The following is a 21,279-nucleotide window of genomic DNA, read 5'->3' on the forward strand; positions in this document are numbered from 1 at the left end:
TTACTCATTCATATGAACCTATTGGTATATTTTTTCTATCGCCCGATGGGTACCCGATTAGCAATAAACATTAGCAATTGGCATATCTTGATTTTGGTAAACTAATATTTTGGCTTGCCATGATTTTGCTTGGTAAAAATTGGCATCCAACCACCAATGATGCTCTTCATTTTACCCACCTACATCATCTTATTATACTTAGGGCATGTTTGGATTCACCGGACTAAAGTTTAATCCCGTCACATCGGATATTTTAACGCCAAGTAGGAGTATTAAATATAGGCTAATTATAAAACCAATTTAATAAATGAAGGCTAATTCACGAGACGCATCTATTAAACCTAATTAATTTATCGTTAGCAGGATGTTTAATGTAGCATCACATCAACTCCTGAACTAAATTAAGCTTAATGAATTTGTCTCGTGAATTGATTTCTATTTATACAATTAGTTTTGTAACTAGATTATATTTAATACTTTTAATTGGTATTCAAACATTCGATGTGACGGAACTCTCCAAACAACTCTTGCTTTGATGACATCGACAGTAGCCCATATACGTCCGCCCACCATCTGGTACATTTTTGCCGCAGATGCGCAGGTTCTCTCCTAAAACAGAGACAACACCTACGGGCCACCAGCCACATATGGCCTAACGCGGCTAGCTGAAGGCTTGTGAACACGTGGAATCCATGCTCCCTGCATATGGCCACCACACATTCATATGTGCCTCGCGCGTCGCCCCCGGCCCCTTGTACATCGACCGACGACGCCGCTACTGTAGCTGGCGCATGTTTAAGTTGAGCGGGGAGTACTGCGTTGCCGGAGGGCTCTGGCATCGTCACACATCGGTAGTACTTGCACGCGCGTACTGGCGTTGTTAGCTCACAGCGCGCGGTTGGTTGGAGAGCTGACTGCTGCGTCGCGTCTCCATTATCTGCATCCTTCGCGATCCCTAGATTTTGCATTGCATCGATCGGTCGGTCGAGCACTCGAGCTTCTGATGATCCTATATGTACACGTCTACGCGCATAGGCGGGGAGGGGGTACGAGCGCACGAGTAGCCGCAGCCGTAAAACTCCTCCGATCCGACCTCCATAGCCAGCAGCCAGCAACGGAGGAGGCTCGACAAGCATGGGGGCTCCACTGGCTTCCTGGCCATGGGAGAACCTGGGCACCTACAAGGCAAGATATGGCTGCTGCTGCTGCTTCATCTCTGGCTTTCTGTTGATTGCCGTCCTTGATTCACTGGGTTTTCTCTCTGATGACGTCGTTTGTTTCTGGTCTGGTTGTTAACTTGGCGCAGTACCTGCTGTGCGGGCCGCTGTTCGCCAAGGCCGTGGGCGGCAGGGCGTGGGAGCGCGCGAGCCCGGACCACTGGTGCTTCCTCCTCCTCCTCCTCTTCTTCCTCCGGACGGCGACCTACCGCCTCTGGGGCCTCTTCACCAACATGCTCTTCCTCAACCGCCGCCGCGTCATCGTCCGGGACGGCGTCGACTTCCAGCAGATCGACAAGGAGTGGCACTGGTAAGGACCGAGCTGAGCTAGAGCTAGAACGCCGTGCTCTCACCAGTCCGCCGCCACCGCTGAACACCTACGATGAAGAGCCCTTGCTTGCCGGTTCTCATGGTTCTGGATGCCTGGACGTGTGCGTACTTGCAGGGACAACTTCCTGATCCTGCAGCTCTGGCTGGCGGCCGCGGCCCTGTACGCCTTCCCTTCCCTGACGCACCTCCCTCCCTGGGACGCGCGGGGCGCGGCCGTGGCGCTCCTGCTCCACGTCGCGGCCACGGAGCCCCTCTTCTACCTGCTGCACAGGGCCCTGCACACAGGCCGGCTCTTCTCGGACTACCACTCCTTTCACCACTCCAGCAAAATCCTCCAGCCTTACTCGGGTAACCACTGATCGATGGCCTCTCGCATGAGAACTTCTACTTCTCTGCGAACAGGATCCTGCTCAACAATAATGCTTATAATCTCTTGACGATCTTGATCGATCGATGCAGCTGGGTTCGCGACGCCGCTTGAGATCATGGCGATCAGCGGGCTCATGGCGGTGCCCGTCGCGGCCGCCTGCGCGGCGGGGCTCGGCTCCGCCTGGCTGATCTTCGGCTACACGCTGGCGTTCGACTTCCTCAGGGCCATGGGGCACTGCAACGTCGAGGTGTTCCCCGGGTGGCTTTTCCAGACCGTCCCGGCGGCCAGATACCTCATCGCCACCCCGACGTGAGCACTCCGCCTCAGAACTGTCAGATTTCACAGCATTTTAACCTTTGGATGGTTTTATAGGTGGTTTTATATTTCTTTTAAAAAATAAAAGATTCTAGTTAGATATAGAAAATCAAAACTAATTCATTTTAAATCAAAAAAATATGAAACTAGTAAAAACATTCTAAAAATATAACATATATGTTGTTGCTCTATTTATATCTTATTTATTTAAAAATAATAGGCATATCTACAAGAAAATAAATACTAGGGACATAAAAAAAAATTGGATCCGAATAACTAGTAGAGCGCCAATAGACAAGTTACACTTTTAGAAAATATTGGCAACCGTTTTGTATTTTTTAATTTAAAATGAATTACTTATATTTTTTAATTTAAATATTTTTAATTTTCATAAAATGAAGTACCACCTTTGAAACCAACCAAAGGGCTAAATTTGTCTGGTTTAAATATTTAGATTGTCTCCATTATTCGATTTTATAGTTAAAAGTTAAAACTCAAGTTTTTATGATAGTTCGGAAATGTAAACTAGACTTTTTAAAAAAAAATGGCGGCGGATCTTCAATCTTGCGTGTCAGTTCTTGACTTCTTGCAGGGCTCGCTTCTGCGTTCATGTCTGCCTAATGCTGTGAGCTGAGCAGATTATTTGGATTAGAATTATTCAGGTGAATTAAGACACGAACACAAATCACGGATAGAGTGGGTAGACAGATATCAGGTAGTGGGTGAACCAGTCTTTGCGAGAGCTCCTCGTGTTAGCAATTGGCTGCACGCCTATCCGACTAGAGAGGGTATTTGTTGGCATGCAAAAAACAAGAGCAACATGACGCTGCACGCTTCGGTGCACATGTTTCAGATCAGATATAGAAAAACACATATTTATAGTCTGTTTATTTATTTATATAGTTCATATTAGTTCTGTGCAATTATATATTTTTTTCAAATCCACACATGCGCGCATATATAAGCTTATATAGTGTTTATTTTTTATTCAAAAAATAAACTCTGTGAATTTGCTACTGATTTTTCTCCGTATGTTTTTCTTACTTGGTCCAGATACCACACTATCCACCACACCAACAGGGACAGCAACTTCTGTCTGTTTATGCCATTATTTGATCTGCTCGGAGGCACACTGAATGACAAGTCCTGGGAGCTGCAGAAAAGAAACAGCGCAGGTAAGCTGCAAAAACTTGAATAACTGGATCAGTTCATTTTCCAAAATGATTGACTCGATCAGTTTATGAAAGGACGACATAGATTCCTTGAAAGGTCCTTGTTCTCTGCCAATAATGATGGATCTAGCGAAATTGTTAGAATTTCAGTGTGATAGCAAGTTTTTTTTTCCTGGCATAACAGTAATGATCAAATTCCTTTTCTAACGCCGTCGTTCACGTGGGCACTTTGCGCTCAGTTGCCTTATGTAAAAAAATAAAAAGTTAACACCTTCGACCACTATCTGGATATCCAAGTTGCTATCAGTATATTCTGAAACCATACTATGTTTCAGAAAAAAAAGACTGGGCAGACTTGGGCGAGTTATCCCCACATCACAGTCGCATGGTGCCTCCATTGACGAATAGTTTTTTTTTTCAAAATGCTCATACACATACATTCTGAAGGAATTATTTTCCCTTCTAGCGCAAGTACTTGTGTTGTCGTTAGAGACTTTTCAGAGACACTGTACGCCTTCTTTATTCTCCGGTAGGGGAATTTCCTGAGGACGAACGGCATGTGTTTGCATTACACGTAAACACACTTATCTAACAGTTTAAGAGCGAGAAGCATCCACTGTATTTCCAGATAGAACAGTTAACTAGTACAAGCTCAACCAGAAGATGAGGAAGAATTTGGACTTCTGGGTATAGTAGACATTTTTTTTTTAGAAAATGGATGAATCTGGGTATAGTAGACATATATGACGTATCAAATTGAAGATAAGCATCATATATGAAGCGAATATAAGACACCTTATTAATCAAGTTGGAAACCACCCTAACCCAAAATCTTGGATATATATGCCAAGTATACATGGATGATCTTATGAAAATGTGCTGGCTCATGCATGGTGTCTCTTGGCCGCGCTCGCGCAGGGACCGACGAGATCCCCGGCTTCGTGTTCCTGATCCACATCGTCGATGTGACGGCGGCCCTGCACAACAATATGATGAGCAGGAGCTACGCCTCGCTGCCGTACGGCCGCCCCACGCCGGTGACCCTGCTGCACTGGCCCATCGCGTTCGTGATCATGCTCGCCATGTGGGTGTGGTCCAAGACCTTCGTCGCCTACTTCTACAGGCTCCGGGGGCGGCTGTTCCAGACCTGGGTCGTCCCCAGGTACGGCTTCCAGGTATTGCCACTCTCACCTTATTACCCTGCTGCAGCATCATCAGTTGTTCTGTTTTCTCAAGCCTGCTATTAATTAATCTCGTCGATCTCTTGCAGTACTTCTTGCCGTTCGCGAAAGATGGCATCAACAAGCAGATCGAGGCGGCCATCCTGAGGGCCGACAAGATGGGCGTCAAGGTGGTCACCCTCGCGGCGCTGAACAAGGTCAGTGCAGTCGTCATCGACCTCACCTCGACCGACCTCGGTCGCTTTCGTTGCATTGAGAGACATGAGCGAGCCAGGAGCGAGCAAGGTTAGCGATGTTCATCGTCGAGGCGTGTTGTGCAGAACGAGGCGCTGAACGGCGGGGGCACGCTGTTCGTGGCGAAGCACCCGGGCCTGCGGGTGCGCGTCGTCCACGGCAACACGCTCACGGCGGCGGTGATCCTGCGGGAGATCCCCGAGGGCACGGCGGAGGTGTTCCTCACCGGCGCCACGTCCAAGCTCGGACGCGCCATCGCGCTCTACCTCTGCAGGAAGAGGGTCCGCGTCATGGTACGGTCCCTATTACTACAGCATTAGCAAGCAGCCGGATGCAAGTCCGCTCATGCCGGCGGCGAGCAGTTCTGAATTTCCGATGATGGGCCGGCGTGCCGCGTGCGTGCAGATGCTGACGGCGTCGGAGGAGAGGTTCCAGAAGATCCAGGAGGAGGCGCCGCCGGAGGCCCAGCAGTACCTGGTCCGGGTCACCAAGTGCCAGTCGGCCCAGCACTGCAAGGTGAGTAGTGACAGCCCATGTTACTAGTAGTTTGGTCAGGCCAATTCTGGTCTGCTAGATTGATTGGAAGTTTTTGGCCCAACCAAATTAATGCTGATGCGCGCAGACGTGGATCGCGGGGAAGTGGCTGTCGCCGCGGGAGCAGCTGTGGGCGCCGGCGGGCACGCACTTCCACCAGTTCGTGGTGCCGCCCATCCTCCGCTTCCGCCGGGATTGCACCTACGGCGAGCTCGCCGCCATGCGCCTGCCCGACGACGTCCAGGGCCTCGGCGTCTGCGAGGTAAGACCGGCCGCGGCCACCGACCAGCTTCCCCCTCGTGCCGTGCTGACCGATGGGTTCTCTTCATCCCTTTCGCCGCAGTACACCCTGGGCCGCGGCGTGGTGCACGCGTGCCACGCGGGCGGCGTCGTGCACTTCCTGGAGGGCTACGAGGGCCACGAGGTCGGCGCCATCGACGTCGACCGCATCGACGTCGTGTGGGAGGCCGCGATGCGCCACGGCCTGCGCCCCGCCTGATCGATCGACCGCGGTAGCGTCGCCAGGAGCTCGGGGGCCGGCCGGTCACGGCGTCACGCCGCCGCTGCTTCGGCGAGAGGCGATCGCTTTCGCATGCCACGGCAGAAAATGTCACGTATGATTTCAACCATTCAATGATGAACCGTACGTTCAATAAAAGGACACCAGTGTAATGAGTGTAACTAATGTATACGTATCTTGCAGTTCTAACTTCTAAGAGGTTTGAACTTGTTGGATGCTTCGTACCTTGAGCTTTTTTTTTTAGAGTTTTAGGAGGTCGAGGTCCCCGGCCTTAAGCATTGCCAAAGACCAAGAACGTTTACAGCATTCTGAATGGTGCATCCATTCCACAGTTTAAGCGCTCAACTCACCAAAAACAACAGAACCAAGCCGACCAAGGAAAAGAGACATCAAAACCACTAACAGCAACTAAACAGCCAGTGACCAGCGTCACACACTCACACCAACTTTTCCATCTATTCGTGCACCCTTCAAGTTGTCTTTGTCAGACCCAGGCCATCTTTGCTCCCAGATCGATGTTGGTCCAAGCTTTTGGTCCTGCAGTTCCATCTTCTTTCAGCTCACCGTCACCAAAACAAGCCCCATGTTTGCTTGATATGCAGCCCACCTTTCCAAGGCAAGCACCATTCATCCAAACCAAAGCCTCCATCTTCGTACCTTGAGCCTTTTCGCCGTTCTTTTTCTTCTTTTCGCGAGGGAGTATGTTCAAAAATAGTGCCTCTAATATTATAATCGGCGATACCACTAACAAAAGACGGTAAAAAAAAATGCTCTTCAGACTTACTAGGTGATTATTTTTTTGAGCAAAACTAGGTGATTAGCTGAAGTTGTTAAACTGGGATTTTGCGACCTGAGTATTAGAAAAGAAAAACCCAGGCAGATGCCAAAAGAGGCTGCTACTTCGGCCCAACCACCCCAGAAAGGCCTATGCAACAGTGCAGGCCCAACTCCCAACCCGGCCTTTCCTAAAAAAAAAAAAAGCTCCCAACCCGACCGTTGGACCTTCGGCTTCCTCCCAAAGGCGCCGGCCGCCACGCGTCGCCGCGAAGCCCGCAGGAAGCGTCCAGAAAGTGCCACGTCGAGCTTCTCCTCCGCCACCTCCCCTCCGCTTCGAGACGCTCCCGCGCCGACTGGCCGACCCGATCAGCCGAAGCACGCAGTCCCCCCGTCTCCCCAACGAAACACCAAACCCCCAAAACTCGCGGAGAAGAAACCCGAGGGCGGACCGACACGATGGAGAAGAGGGATCTGCTCGGCGTCCGCAAGAGGCCGCAGCCACCGGCGGCGGCGAAGCGGCGGCGCAGGGTGGTGGCGCCCGCAAAGGCCGGCGGCGGCGCTGGCGCTCGAGGCCTCGCGAAGGCGATCGCAGCATACCTCGCGTCGGACTCCTACATGTACGCGCCGCTGGTGTCTGCTCCTCCTTCCCCGCCGCCACAGCCGCAGCCGCCTGCCGCGGCGGCGCCCTCTTCGGCGCCTCCAATTTCCACTCCCGGTACGTTTAAGCCCTCAATTCTGCGTGCGCTCAACTTCCCATCGAATGTAATGAGTACCACGCAAATTGCAGCGACTACTTATCCCTGGTTTAGCTTAATTTTACCGTGCCAGCCTATGCGGCGATTTTGGGGATGTGCCCTTAGCTCCTTGTTAACGCTGCAAATCCTGGGGTTGAATTCAACCATTTATTCCCGGAGTTTGCATTTTGAGGGAAGGGAAGTGATTAATAGGCTGTTTTGGGAGCTGCATGATTTTTGAGAGTGTTATTTGGGCGGCGTTGTGTGCAGCAATTATGTGACAGTGCTTGGAATAGTTACAGACGAACAGACATGATTAAGGAAGATGTAAAATGCTGAAGTTGTAGATGCTGTCGAAATTACCGGTGAGCACGTTGCTCAGTTGAAACACACAAATGTGCAATGCCAGGTATGGAATTGTGGGGGAAGACATCCACTGCATCTCCAGAACCAGAATAAAGAGTGTTGTTTCAAACCCAGGACATACGTGTACATACCAATTATTTAGTAGGCAGCACATCTTTGTGCCATCTTCAATGCCTTGAATGGAGTAATTCGAAGGCAATGTCTATGTATTGGATCTGATTTTCTCGAACACGCAGGAGAGCTGCGTATCAATATATTAAGAAGAGAAGGGTGTATAGAAACCCAAAGTTACATCACAGGTTTTTGTTTTGGGCAAAACCTGTACAAAAAACCCCTATACTATCAGAATTAGGAACCTATTTTATCAAGCAACAAGACCTAAACTAGACCAAGGACACAACTGTTCTTGTGAGGGCACTAGGGAGAGGAGATAAGAAATTCCTGGAGCCCTGGCTAAGTTCCATAAACGCATCTCCTCTCTAATCATACTGTAGACTGCAATCAAGTCAGATGGAGCGCCATCAAACACAGAACGATTTATGTATTGGATCTGTAGCTTACAGGATTATCTCTTCTGGTGCTCATGTATACTACACCACTGATTATTGATTAATGTCAGTTTTTCTTTGTCATGTGAAGTGTTCACATTACTATATGTTGCCATGGAAATTGTGCAGAGAAAGAAGTCACACTGGTGCAAAAATACAGAAGCTCTTGGCAAGCTACCTTTACTGCCTACTAGAAGCATTGGTGGACATGTTGGAGTTGTTCATGGAGCTGTGTCCTTTAAGAATAAGCTTTAAGCTGTAGCATAGTTGTTTACATACTATGTTATGTTAAAGTCAAGACACTGTCGGTTAACAATCTACTTTTCTTCTGGAGCTCTCATGTGATCACTCACCATTTTAATACGGATTACATAGTTAGTACTGTCCTACCTATTCTTCTTGTTGTCGTTAATTCTGCCTCTCCTTTCTTTCTCCACTGCTGAATTGTGATGTTGTTATGGTTGGCATTTATTATTATGCTGTCCATCTGAGCCGCTGTTCTTCCTTTGCTAACGTAAATCAAACAGGTATAGATAATGAGCATTTTTTTAGGAAAAATGAATGCAATACATCTCTTTTCTGGGAGTCTTGGATTACAGGTGTTAATCTGTCATCATGTTCTTACTTTACTGCCTTCCCTTTCTCTATGCTGTCTTTTTTGTTCTCACCTTTTGAGGAATGTAGTCTGTCATGTTGTTCTTATTTTACTCCTTTCCCCTTCACATGCTGTCTTTTTTGTTCTCTCCTTATAAGGAATATCGACTCTAGTGTTTCCACTAATATTTCCTTGATGAGCTTGAAACATCTTTGTAGAGGTTGTTGATGGCATGGATTAGAAAAGCATGCATTCTAGCTCTTGGGCCACTTTCATTATTGCTCTTCCACTTAACTTTTGTTTGGGTTTAATAAGGTTAGTTGTGCAGAATGATGAGCCTGTGGGGGCAAGGGAAAGGGCAAGCGTGGACAATCATGAGATCTCATCTGATTTAAGCATGGTTGAATATGACCACTTCTTGTGTCGGGCCCTATCAGAGAAGTACATTTCCATGGCCATGCCTGAGATTTTTGTGGTGCTAAATGTGGGGATAAATGATATTTAATCAGTGGTCCGGAACAGCATGAGAAATCCATACGGAAGGAAGAAGGTGGCCTAGCCTATCTGAATTAGATGGAACAGAAGAACAGGACCAGCCACATGCGTGCACATGGGTTAGAGACCCACATCTGCATGGACTTCCAACTGGATTTGGATATGCATGTAGCTGCAAACAAAACTTGATTTGCTAGTGTTAAATCTGATCGAAAGGTTGTCTGTACACTGAAAAGGAAATGAGTTTTTATAGGTGAAGACCTAGTTCCTGTGCTGTGTCTGCGTTTTGAATTTTGAGCATCTAGTTTCTGTTGGTTCTGGTTTTTATTGCTAGAGGTAGAGACTTCAAAGTTTGTTGGTTTGAGTCAATTCTGTGTTAACCTTTGCTTGAAGCCACCTTTCCTGTGCAGTGGCAGTGTGGCACCCACCCACGTCAGAAGTTCAGTGAGAGAATAAAAGGAGATACTTGAACTGATTGCGCCGAATTAGGTCTATTAGCCTTTCCTATATGCTTGACATGGAGAAGGTACCGGTTGGTCTAACTGCTTAAGACTCAGGAATAGTCTCCTGATCATTGTGTACTTTTGCTTTCTTCCAGTGAAGCCTCAGCAGTGCAGAAGGCCTGCCCTTTTGTGGTTGTGATAAAGGATGCTGATCATGTGAAGGGAAGTGCTGACGCTGAATATGTTGATGGTTCCAGGTGTGTTCTGCCTGCAAATGGTTCAAATGTTAGATGTATATCTTAATTAATTCTCAACAATCAACATCTGATGAAAACCTTTAGAGGAGTTGCATGATAAATTTCTGCGAGATTCTGTCTGGATGATAAAATTTACATTATGAAATTGCTTTAAAAATGCAATCCCTGCCCTTTACATGTGAACGAGATGCAATGAAGACCCACCTCACCATTAGTCTATAAAATAAGTCTCATCATCTTTGCCTCCTTTTTGTCTATATGGGAAATCAAACATGGGGAAGTCATACGTATCATCTTCAGTTTTTCTTATCTCCTGAGGGGCATTTTTAACATCTTATCAAGGCACATGCACCATGCATCATATCTCTTGTGTGATGATTGCCTATTGCTTTGAGAGGACATCATTTGTCTTAGGTTCTTAAAAGTCCTACTAAACAACATTGGACAGATCCACAGTATGGCGACTTCTTGTCTTCATGCCATCTGTGGTTGCAATTTGATTTTGCATCATGTAACCTCTTAATGTGAATGATGTGATAATTGTAGCAGTTAAGACTTCATGCTTGTCAAGGCCACATCAAGTTAGCTACATACTGGATTAAGTAATATTTGGAGTCTTTCTTGAAACGACTAGTTCTTGTTGGTTAGCATATATATATATTTTTCTCTGTCCAAGGGTTGGCAGAAAAAATTAGCATTGTACCCCTAATTGGTATCGTGTTCTGTGCTGTGCTTATTCTGATAGGCGCTCCAGGTAATGCTCCAGCTGCTTCCAAATATTTGAGCATTCCATTTGGTTTTTGACATTGCGAGTGTATTGCATGTGCCATTCTACTTTTCACAAAGACAGCTTATGCAGTGTCCTAGTTCCAGCCTTCTCCTGTTTAATGTGTTGATGCTGTAACATGTGTTATTATTATTCTTTTAATCCAACGTGTGTTACGGTTTTTTGTTGTCTCTGATTCAGTGGACTACAGCCTTGTCATCTCTGGCTCTTACATATATGCTAATCCACCATTGTTTCAATCACCCTAATCCAACGCTTTTCCATTGCACTCTCATTACAGGCTAATGCCAAGCACATGCTACATGGGCTGCGACTTGTCTATGGTGGATAGTCCAAATCATAGCATTGCAGAGACACATGCTCACACATGGATGGGCTCCAGGTGCTGCAATAAAGCCACGCAGCCCCTCGGAGCTGTATCATTAAGGTAAAGGTGTCTTGATGCCACTTTTTTATGATGGTCATATCATTGTACGCGCACTAGGTTGTGTGTTGATACCAGATTACTTTCTGAGATACTTTTAGTTTTCAACAAGCTTGGTTATCGAGCTCGCAAAAGTTAGGGGCCGTGCGATTGTCGTCCGTGCCTTTAATCCGGCTTGGCTGCATCTGTAGGCAGCTGTGCGGCTTGATGTCCCCAGGATACATGCTTGCTAATTATATGGTTAATCTGGAGCCAAGTTGATTTGCTGCCAAGGACCCTAATTTTTTAAGGTTTTAAATTCTGGTCCCAAGGTCCTGACGTGTGGTACAGTACATTTTAAGTGGATCAAGTTGGATGTTAATAAAATCTTACCACCTAATCTGACATAATAATCTGGTGCCACGCCTGGGAAACCACCAAGTAGACATAGCTGCGTTGGCAACCTGCAGGCTGTATCTGAAATGCCATGGCAGTAGCCCATAGCTGGCCTGGCTGTGAACAATAATCCCAAGGGGAATATCCCACATGACTGTGCTGTAAAATACAGAATCTTACTGTCGCCTTCAGCTTAGCACACGCTGTTGCAGTGTTTTTTTTTTCCTCCAGTGTCCCAACAGGAAACCTGGGCTCAGTAGAGTGTACTACTCTTTAGCTCCCACGGTTGAATTTAATGTCACCCACTGAGAGACAACTCGCCAGATTCAAATTAATGACCACCTTCTTTCTGAGGGCTGCGTATCTCTGCTTCCTGAAGTTGAAAGGTAGCATTGTGTTCAGGTCGTCTGTATAGGAATCAAAGTGCCTGCTAAGGAAGTTGATCGCAGTATGGAGTATCTGCATGGACGTTTTGCATCTAAGATTGCTTAAGCCTGGACAAAAGAGTAAAGCACACTAGAATGTTCCTTTGATGTTAATTGGCATATCCCTAAACCATCTCCCTGCTGGGTAAACTATGGCTTGTTTTGTAGGATTGTTTTCACCCAAAAGGATAAACTGGTGATGAGTGGCAAGAGAGAAGGGACAGCTCTCTCCAATGATGTGGAGCAAAAGGCCAGAGAGCAGTCTTGCATGCACATGCCCTTCTTGGACGCTTCCTCTGGTAGCCCAGCTGCTATCTATCTGGTCAGCAGTACATTTACGCATGAATTAAATCCCCGCACGTACTATGTGCTCTATCTTCATCATAGCATCCTTTTCAAGTAGGATGATTGTAGATCACCAGTTGATGTGACGTGTTAGCATATATTCTCCTTGGGTAAAAAGGATCAAATCCCACAATATCAACTGCCTGTCTGTCTATCTACCTGAAGAAATGGACTTGACAGAAAGAACTAACCTTTCAGTGGCGACACCCCATTTGACGGTCTTGGTTGGGAACCAAATCTACAATAATTCTGTATTTATATAGCATTTCCATCTTATGTTCTTAATTCTTATCCACAGGGAGACATGCTAATGCAGCAATGTTTGAAGAATCTTCACTCGCATTATACGGTTCTGACTGGACAGGGAATATCTTGTGCTACTTGTGCTTGCCTCACAAGTCACAATCTTAACAAGATCCAGCACTGTAAGTATAGTTTAATAATCTATAGGTTGATCAGTAATCAGTTGATGATTGATAAACTAGTATGGATTGAAAGAAGGATTGTTTCTCAAATATTTTTTGCATTGTCCTTATTGGTTATGGAGAGTTTTAAGTGTCTGATTGGTAGGTACACACAAGTACACGTCCTTCTAATGAGTAGCCCAATCAGTATTCAGTAGTGACTCCATTATTCGTAATATGACAGATGCTGCCATGCATACAAATGATCCTGTACCTGTAGGGATCATCATACTATATTTTTTCAGTTATTTGCTAGATGATGTGGTTGCATGTGTTTGTGCATATAGTCTTAGAAGCCATGCCAAAGACTGGAGGCAATAAACGGAAGAGCTAGGCAAAAATCCGTTGTACACACACTGACACATACAAACAAATGAAATACATGAACCATGCATGCAGACCAGCTAGCCTATTGACAACCACCAGTCAAAGCATTTTCTTGCAATCAGCTGGATAAACGGGCTGGCTTTTCCAGCCAGATTTAACTAATAGACACAACATGCTACTACTTGCTTGGTGGTAGGGAGGAGTTGAACAGAGATGGCCATGGCAAGAAATGTAGCTAGGTTCTCTCTTCCCTCTTACATGTGCTGTGGTGACTGGCATGCAAATCATCGGCTGTCTTCACCAGAGCTTGCTACACGCCGTAGATGTTGGAGAGCCTCCGTAGGATGGCCACCTTCAGCTCTAGCGCACAGATGTACTCGGCGGTTTGCCGGAGCACCGCATCGACGTCAGCCTTGCGACGAGTGCCCACCGGCACGATCTTCTTCAGCTCCCGGAGACGCCTCAGCACCATGAGCTGGAACGGCTTCCTCCTTCTCAGGGACACCATTCCTCTGCTAATTTTGATGGTCTTTCCTTGTGTCACCATGGATTCTCTCTCTCTCTCTCTCTCTCTCTCTCTCTCTCTCTCTCTCTCTCTGTGTGTCTCTCTCGCTCTCTCTCTCCCTCCCTTCCCTCTCCCCTTCCCCTTTCTCTCTCTGTCTCTCCCCTGTGGTTGTAGCAAGTGAAGAGTTGTATTAAGCTTGTAGTGTGTGGTGTGGGGGCGTAGTGAGAGGGGGTGCTTATTTATAGGTGAGAAACCTGAGAGACGAGGCGTGAGAGATTTCACTTGGCCATGTGGGAGAGAACTAGGTTCTAAGCTGTAGACTGAGCTGTAAGGAGGTATACTTGGAGCTATCACAGACCATCAGTTTTTGTGAGCTTGCCCATATCTTATGACTCTGTGCAACTATTATTAGCTAGGAGTAGGGTGGCTCCCTGCTTATAGTTTAATCCAAAGAGGAAAACCTATAAGAACCTCCCAACGCTCATAGTCATATATAGCATGGTATAGGTTCTGCCTCCCTTGACACCGTTATTTACTCTTGTTTTTGTTTTCTGCATGGTCAATTGTCATGCCAGCGAATTGGACCATTTTGACCTGGTTAAGATATTTTAGCTGATTTGAGTGGTGACCAGGTTCACCACGAAGTGCAAATAACAGAAGGTTCATGAGACTATCTGTTACTGATTACATTTATATGTTCTGAATAGGCGCTGATAATGGTTTGCATTTTCTCTTTTGATGTTGTTGCGTTCCAACAGGCCATGAGAGCGTATCACTCAACTCGCTTGTGATCGCTGTGGATGAGAACATGCAAGCAGCTGCTGGCCTTTTGTAAGGATGAACAGTGGCTTGGCCGGCTGGGGGGGCATGCAGCTGTTGAAGGCTTGAAGCTAGAGGACAGCTCGAGAAATTAGGTAATAATTGCTTGACGTCTCCACGTCTCGTGCACTTGTTTCTTCCTTGCCATGGGGCTCTGTCCTCTCGTGCGGTCTATCTCAATCCAACCTGATGCCGAAATGGCCACTGCGCAAATAGCTGCCCATCATTCTGAGAGCTAACCACTTCACATGATTGCTAATCCGCTCAACGCCTCAACCGCATAAAAGGGTCATATAATAGCTCTCATCTATGGTTTTATTAGCAATAAGTGCGCCAACTAAGTAACATTTCGCTTGTCGGAGGAAACAACATTTAGCTGCATCTCTGCTTCAGATTATGTGGCTTTTGAAAGCGGTTTCTGGGATAACTTAGATAATTTTGTGTACAGTAATTATCCGCTATCTCATCTTAGTAGACATGGCTTTTGAAAGCGGTTTCTGGGATAACTTAGATATTATGTGGCTTAATTGTGTGGAATCATTAAGGACTACTGGACCAGCTCATGTAGCTCGCCGGGTAGATATGTATGTAATTCTAGGGTGCAAACAAAATTCTGTGGCCAAATGTTAGCAACCCATTCTTCATAGGCTAGCTTAGCTGCAATGGTTAACTAGCGCAAAACACTATTGTCCAAATCATCATCACTGGATGGTTATCAGTGCCTGCAATCATTGGGAGGTTCCATGTGACCTTTGTCAAGTTGTGGCACAAACGTTGCCAGAAGCTACGGCATCCCATTCCCCTAGCAATGTTTTTACTCTGCAAGTGCCCAAGCAGCAGCAGCCGCCTGCCTGCCTGCACACACATGGCCAACTTGTGCTGGAGTAAAATATTTAAGTTAAACTGTAGGACAGCAGAAGACCTGGTTTGAGAATGCTCACTTTCTGATTTTATAATCCTTATAAGAGAATAGTATAGAAAGACTGGAAAAAACAGTTCAGTGCCTTAGCTGATCCAGTTTATTAATCGATCGATAAAACCAGCATGGGGATGGATCTTTGCCCTTCAGATGAAACTGCACGTGCTGGTTGTCAGTGTTGAGTGTTCAGGAAGGAAGCAACATTTGTGATCTACCTTGCAGAGATGTCTGTGCGCTTCAGTTTCTCTTAGACCTTCATCAGGGTTCCTTTCTTTTTCTCTGCGCCTCAATTCGTTCAGACGATTATTTCGTTTCTGATTTACTTTGTAGGAAAACAGGATCCGGATCAGCTTGCGGGGAGTCATTCAGGCAGTGGGGGAGCTGGAAGCCCTGGAACATGCGCGGGTGTGCTGTTTCCACGAGGCGAACAGGAGCGAGGCCGACGCTGGTGTCGTTCTTCCACACTCTCCTGAAACCGAAGTTACAGGCAAGCACGAGGGGATAAATGGGGAGATCACATCCACCCACTGGTTCTCAAAGATATCATCTTCTGCGAGTTGTGTAGCGGCCATGGCATGTTCCGCAACCCGCCTCACGAGTGAGTTCTTTGGTTGTCTTATCGGATCCGTCTTATTTCTCTTCTGTGCCTGACGATATACATGGAATTGGACGAGTCAAAGACGATAATAGTAACGAATAAACATCACCCGTTTATTAGGAGACGACGATGGTTTCCTGTACCGCGTACTGTTCCGCTCCTGCCTTGGCCCCCGCGTGCCGACAGGTGTTTCCCTTTCCCCCTTTATACATCTCGCCCTTCTTCTTTCCTTTCATTTCTTCTCGTTTGCCCTAAATTCAATCCATAACCTTGGCCCCCTTGGCCACTTCATTCATTTGTCTTTGTATATTTGCTCTGGATCTAATCCATAGTTACTTTGGATTAATCCATAGTTATTTTGGATTCAGCTTCACCTGTTTCACGAAAATCAAGATTTGGTTTGAGCTTCACCTGTTTTCACCTGTTTCAACTGTTTCATGCAAATCGAGGTACCGCGGACCGTTTTATAAGCTAGAAGTCAGGTAAAGCTTAGTTTTTTTTTTTCACCGCGCCGGTGTTGCACCCGTAAGGCAGGCCAAAGGGGGCATCTGAGATGACCGTCTGGTTTTTTTTTAATAAACAGGGCCGGCTCTCGACGGCGATATTTCTGGTGCGAAGAATGTTCAGGACACCAGCAAGGCGTACGGGTGCATGCAAGATTGAATTGAATTCGCTCTCAGTGTGTTTGGATCACACAACACGGCTCGTTTCAAGCGAGCATCAGGTCCCCGTCGTCGGCACCCTGGCATCCGGCACCGCTACAGGGAACATGTAAAGAGCCAGAGAGGTAGGGAGGGGGGTAGTAGGGATCCGAGTTCCTCGATATGGCATGCCGGGGGCACTGTGGTGCCGTCACTCCAGCCGTCCACTCGCAATTTGGCCAGACAGCTCCACGATGCCGTCCGCCGGGGGCCGCCGCGCCCGCGCGCCCCAGGCCGACGCCAAACCTTTTGGGCTAGCTGGCCGCCCTCGGCGCGTAGCCTGCAGCTGCAGCCCCGCCAAGCTGTCAGCTGCGTTACGCTCATGGAGAAGATCACCAGTTCACGCTCATGGAGAATATCACCAGTTCACCGCTAACCTCACGCTGTCGCGCACGCGAAAACCTTGGCTGCTATGCTAATCCACCGTCAGGGCTAGCTAATCAAGCTGGTGCTTGCTACGAAACAGGTCGCTCCGGCACCGTGCAGCGTCGGGACATGGCCGTCTGGCGTGTTCCTGTGGTGTTTCTTTCCGGCTGTCCGGCGGCTTGCGTGGCTGCTCTGTAAGCTTCACGTGCGCCAAGGCAGGCGGCACGGTACGCGGTGTATCCAGACGCCCCCCAGGGGATGGCTGGCACCGTATGATTGGTCGAATACGACCAAACCGGGTGAAATAATTCCGGCGATCGATCGATCAGGGCGCGTTCGTACGTCGCGTTGTACTGCGCGGGAGGGCGATCGCGCAAGGCGCCACGCGCATGCCGACGTGGGTGCGGCGGACGTGACGACGGCGGCGGCGGGGGGCCGGGGGAGCGCGTCAACGAGCCTATCGCGCGCGGCCGGGCGCGGCAGCCGGCAGGTGCCGTCCTGCCGCCACTGCCCGCGCACAGGGCTCCGCGAACCGCCAGCTGGGAAGCACGCTGCACGCACGCAGCAGGCTGGCTGGCTGGCGAGCCGGCGTCTCCCGGGCGGCCCGCCCGCCAGCTTGTCCTCGCGCGGGCACCTGCGCCACCGGCTCGCTGCGCGGCGCGTGGCGCGTGCGAGCGGGGCTGGTCGGGATCCGAGCGCGCGTGGGTGACCCCCGCCGGATCGGACGGTCCCTGACCGATCGAGCTCGCCGTGCTGTCTGCTTGCGTTCGCCAAGGCCCCATCATTTATACCCTCCGCGCACGCACCCGACCCGGATCATCTGAGCTGGTGATCTTCCATGGATTCGTGTCGTGGAGCTGGGTCTGGCTCTGGCGGCATGCGCTCGTGCGTGGGTCTCGCGCGGCTAGGCACGGAGGTGGCGCGCGGGGAGGTGGAGTGGAGCGGAGTGGAGTGGAGCCGTGGAGGGGCCAGACGGCGGTGGCTGGTGTGCGTGCAGCGCGCCTGCCGCGTGCGGGCGCGCGGGCATGTGGCGCGGCAGGGGCAGGGCGCAGGGGCACATGTGCGCGTCGCCTTCGCGCGCGCGCGTGGACAGCGTTGAACCTCATGCACGTGCACCCCCGCAGCGCGGACTCATCGGGCGGGCCAGCCCGCCCCAGCCCCGTCCCGTCCCTCCCCACGCCCTGCCTGTGATGTGAGGCGCGAGGGCGACGGGTGGTGACGGAGAGCCGGTCCGGTGAGGAGCCCGGTCGTCGCGACGTCGACGCTGACACCCCCCAGCATCTCTCGAGTCCGCGCGCGCGCGCTCGCGCGAGCTAGAGACAGATGCTAATGGTGTCGTGGTGATGTTTTGAAGAATGAAACGTTAGCAGCCTTGTGACCGGAGGATGAGAGACGGCTAGATGCGGTAATGGTCACCGCCACGCACCAGACGGCCGGTCGAGCGTCAGTCCGAGCGCGACTGATGGCCCTCGCGCGTGACTGTGCGCCTTAATTGGGCGTGCCAGCAGGCGTGGTGCCCCATGCACGTACCGAGAGCTAGCGGCGAGCGCCTTGTACGTAGCCGATCATGCACCTGTACCCCTAGCCAGCGCTCACTGTCCGGAGAAACGGAGCCAGTGATCGCCGCCGGCAAGCCGTGCGGTGGCCGGCGGGCATCACTGACTGTACGTGCCTCTGCGACTGCGTGCGCATGCACCTGCCGGTGCCCGGAGCAAAGCAGCTAGCTGCCCAGTCCAGTAGGGATCATCCATGCAAGGTCCGGGCCACCGGCTTTGCCCGATCGGAAACTGGGAGCTTCTGACCCATGCCAGTTCATTTCAAGCCTGCGTTCCAGGCTTTCAGCGCAGAGACGACTCAGAAACCCAACGGATGGAGAGCGGGAGATAAATGCATTTTTTTTTCTTTACACCATGGGAACAGTAGATGGCGATCGGTGGTGGGAGCAATGAACCTGCGCGGTCGATGTCGATCGAATCCGTCGGCGACGTGACGCGCCGAGGGAAACCCTGCAACCGTGTGCACACATGACACACCCATTAGCCTCGATCGATCCTCGCCATGGGACCCACCGGCGGGGAAACACGGCATGACAGGCACTTAAAGGCTAGCTAATCATGGTGTTATGGATCTACAGTTGACGAGAGCGACGCGCGGGGAACGAACGGGGACACAGTTAATGGAGGTCGCTGTTCGGACCCCGGCCGGCGAGCTAGCTAGCTAGCAGCTGTAGACCGATACGGATACGCCAGTGGCCGGTAGCTGCTAGTCTCCTCACGCTGATCCTGATCCTATGCGTCCACTGCCACCATGGGATCCTGATCCGGATAGATGCCACCGTGCACCGATCGCATCCGGGTATCAGCGTCTGCCGCACTGTTCTGCTATGCGGTGGGGAGCTGCTCGCTCGCCATGGCTGGCAACAGTGGCGGTGAAGCTGATCACGCAGCGCGCTTGTGCTATCTGCAAGCGCAAAGCGTGAGCACATTCAGTCGATCACCTGCTCGGCACTGTGCGAGGGCTCCTGATAGCATCCCAGAATATACTGGAATTTTCAGGTGGGGGATCGAAACCGAGCTTTCAATTCATGATAAGGACGGAGCATAGGGTGATCCTGTTTGACGGATGGTGTCTTCGCTCCAGTCTTTTGGATGAGCTACTTCCTCACAGACAAAGTTGCTCTGTGCTCGTATACACACTGCACTCTGATGTCTGAATGCATCCTTGCATGCTGGTTAGTTGAGCGATCTGGTAGAAAGAGGTCTGATGATAATATACTGATGAAGAGTGGAGAGGAGTCGGCGTGCATACAGTTTTTGCACCAAAAACATGCATGCCTATTAGCTGCCTAGCTAGGTATCCTGTCGACGCTGCCCCTGGCGCTGTTCCAGCTGACTTGCCAATCCGTTTAGCCTTTCTGCACGAACAGCTGCGTCAATGATTGGCCAGTGAGTGGTCATGTAATGTGCGCCGGAAGTTATCCATCATAGCCGTAGACTTTCAGCGCCCGATCAAACACCAAAAGCATTGCTCTGTCGGCTTGGAAAAAAAAGGGGGGCATTGTTCTTCCTTCAGCATGCGTAGAGCAGTTACGTGCAGTGCGGTGATCCAATTTAACCGAGCGCGCAAACAGGGCAAGACAGCTAATTAAAAGTTAGTAGATCGCACAGTCCGGTTGATTATGAGGAGGATCAGCTGACTATACAGCAACTCTTTCTGCCGTAAGGCAGAAGGGAAGTGCAGTCTCAAGCAGTGCAGGCTAGGTGCGATGCAGACGCAGGTGCAGCAGGTAATGTCATTAAGATTTTTCTGAAGCCTTGCAACTACAGTAAAAGTGAAATGTTTGGCTTTCCCAAGCATCATATAGAAATGTTTATCATGTGTATTTGTGCTAATTTAATGATTCCATGTTTCATCTGATCTTCTAGTTTAGACCGCGAAGTAGCAAAGGTGTTCCCTGGTTCAGTTTGATATTATCCCAGTGCATAAGCTGCGTTATTCATACTAAAAAAAATCTATTATGTTTCATTTATAATGTAGCAAAATCTACCAATATATGCGGAGATGCCGATGTAGAATGCAGCATAAAGTTATTATGGCTGTGCAAAGGCGAAGAACGATTTCGAGCAAATTCCACACATGAAGTGCAAAGGGCATCATTCAAGCTTTACAAGTCACTTATGTGCAAGACACTCATGTGCCAAGAAGTGAGTTATAAAACTCCCATCTTAAAAACAAGAATAATATAAACATAACCAAATCAATGTGTTCTCAAGGCATTGTGGTACACAAGGATTCTCTAGGATTACCGGACAAAACCAGTTGGTCAAAAGGTAGTTGAGAGAGGCAGGAAAAAATATGTCTCGCATTATTGAGGTGCAGTAGGTCACTAACAGCTGAAAGAGGAGAGAAAGATCTGCTCAAAAAAGAAAGAGGGGAGAAAGGAGGGAGAGTGGGTCAATTTGGACAGAATATACTTCGGCCCATTGTTACGGGAGCTACAGCCCACGGGCCGTCTCAGGGACCGTCGTTACGGGCCTAAAATTAACGGTCTTCGAACCCAAAAGGTTTGAGAGTTTTTTTTAAAAAGGGGCTAAAAAAAAAATAAAATTCGAAAAAGGGGTGCCAGTTGGATAAAT

At 49.0% G+C, this 21,279-nt stretch overlaps 3 protein-coding genes and 1 long non-coding RNA gene across 4 annotated transcripts; all 4 read left to right on the forward strand.

The window, feature by feature from the left end:
• Nucleotides 1–862: 862 nt before the first annotated feature.
• Nucleotides 863–6,135, forward strand: LOC112897474 (protein ECERIFERUM 3-like). The gene is made up of 11 exons (XM_025965775.1): nt 863–1,185; nt 1,307–1,527; nt 1,663–1,895; nt 2,007–2,226; nt 3,286–3,407; nt 4,323–4,579; nt 4,675–4,782; nt 4,906–5,112; nt 5,225–5,335; nt 5,442–5,615; nt 5,697–6,135. The coding sequence occupies exons 1-11, from the start codon at nt 1,135–1,137 to the stop codon at nt 5,850–5,852; spliced, it is 1,860 nt and encodes a 619-aa protein (XP_025821560.1). The 5' UTR covers nt 863–1,134; the 3' UTR covers nt 5,853–6,135.
• Nucleotides 6,136–6,892: 757 nt separating this feature from the next.
• On the forward strand, nt 6,893–8,631 carry LOC112897786 (ran-binding protein 9-like). The gene is made up of 2 exons (XM_025966182.1): nt 6,893–7,365; nt 8,430–8,631. The coding sequence occupies exons 1-2, from the start codon at nt 7,107–7,109 to the stop codon at nt 8,558–8,560; spliced, it is 390 nt and encodes a 129-aa protein (XP_025821967.1). The 5' UTR covers nt 6,893–7,106; the 3' UTR covers nt 8,561–8,631.
• A 1,342-nt stretch (nt 8,632–9,973) lies between these two features.
• On the forward strand, nt 9,974–13,040 carry LOC112898298. The gene is made up of 5 exons (XM_025966649.1): nt 9,974–10,088; nt 11,156–11,302; nt 12,268–12,421; nt 12,743–12,869; nt 13,015–13,040. The coding sequence occupies exons 2-5, from the start codon at nt 11,160–11,162 to the stop codon at nt 13,038–13,040; spliced, it is 450 nt and encodes a 149-aa protein (XP_025822434.1). The 5' UTR covers nt 9,974–10,088; nt 11,156–11,159.
• A 1,260-nt stretch (nt 13,041–14,300) lies between these two features.
• LOC112897323 lies at nt 14,301–16,181 on the forward strand. Its single transcript, XR_003229645.1, has 3 exons — nt 14,301–14,400; nt 14,499–14,654; nt 15,809–16,181. It is a non-coding gene; the product is annotated as an uncharacterized LOC112897323 (long non-coding RNA).
• Nucleotides 16,182–21,279: the final 5,098 nt, after the last annotated feature.

This window comes from Panicum hallii, chromosome 6 (assembly GCF_002211085.1).
Source record: "Panicum hallii strain FIL2 chromosome 6, PHallii_v3.1, whole genome shotgun sequence".
Lineage (NCBI taxonomy): Eukaryota > Viridiplantae > Streptophyta > Magnoliopsida > Poales > Poaceae > Panicum > Panicum hallii.

Coding starts and splice junctions, on each gene's coding strand:
- LOC112897474 (XM_025965775.1), top strand. CDS start 1,135: ATGGGGGCTCCACTGGCTTCCTGGCCATGGGAGAACCTGGGCACCTAC. Junction 3,408..4,322: donor GCAGAAAAGAAACAGCGCAG/GTAAGCTGCAAA, acceptor GCGCTCGCGCAG/GGACCGACGAGATCCCCGGC. Junction 5,616..5,696: donor AGGGCCTCGGCGTCTGCGAG/GTAAGACCGGCC, acceptor CTTTCGCCGCAG/TACACCCTGGGCCGCGGCGT.
- LOC112898298 (XM_025966649.1), top strand. CDS start 11,160: ATGCCAAGCACATGCTACATGGGCTGCGACTTGTCTATGGTGGATAGT. Junction 12,422..12,742: donor GCCCAGCTGCTATCTATCTG/GTCAGCAGTACA, acceptor TCTTATCCACAG/GGAGACATGCTAATGCAGCA. Junction 12,870..13,014: donor TCTTAACAAGATCCAGCACT/GTAAGTATAGTT, acceptor TCTGATTGGTAG/GTACACACAAGTACACGTCC.
- LOC112897786 (XM_025966182.1), top strand. CDS start 7,107: ATGGAGAAGAGGGATCTGCTCGGCGTCCGCAAGAGGCCGCAGCCACCG. Junction 7,366..8,429: donor GCCTCCAATTTCCACTCCCG/GTACGTTTAAGC, acceptor AATTGTGCAGAG/AAAGAAGTCACACTGGTGCA.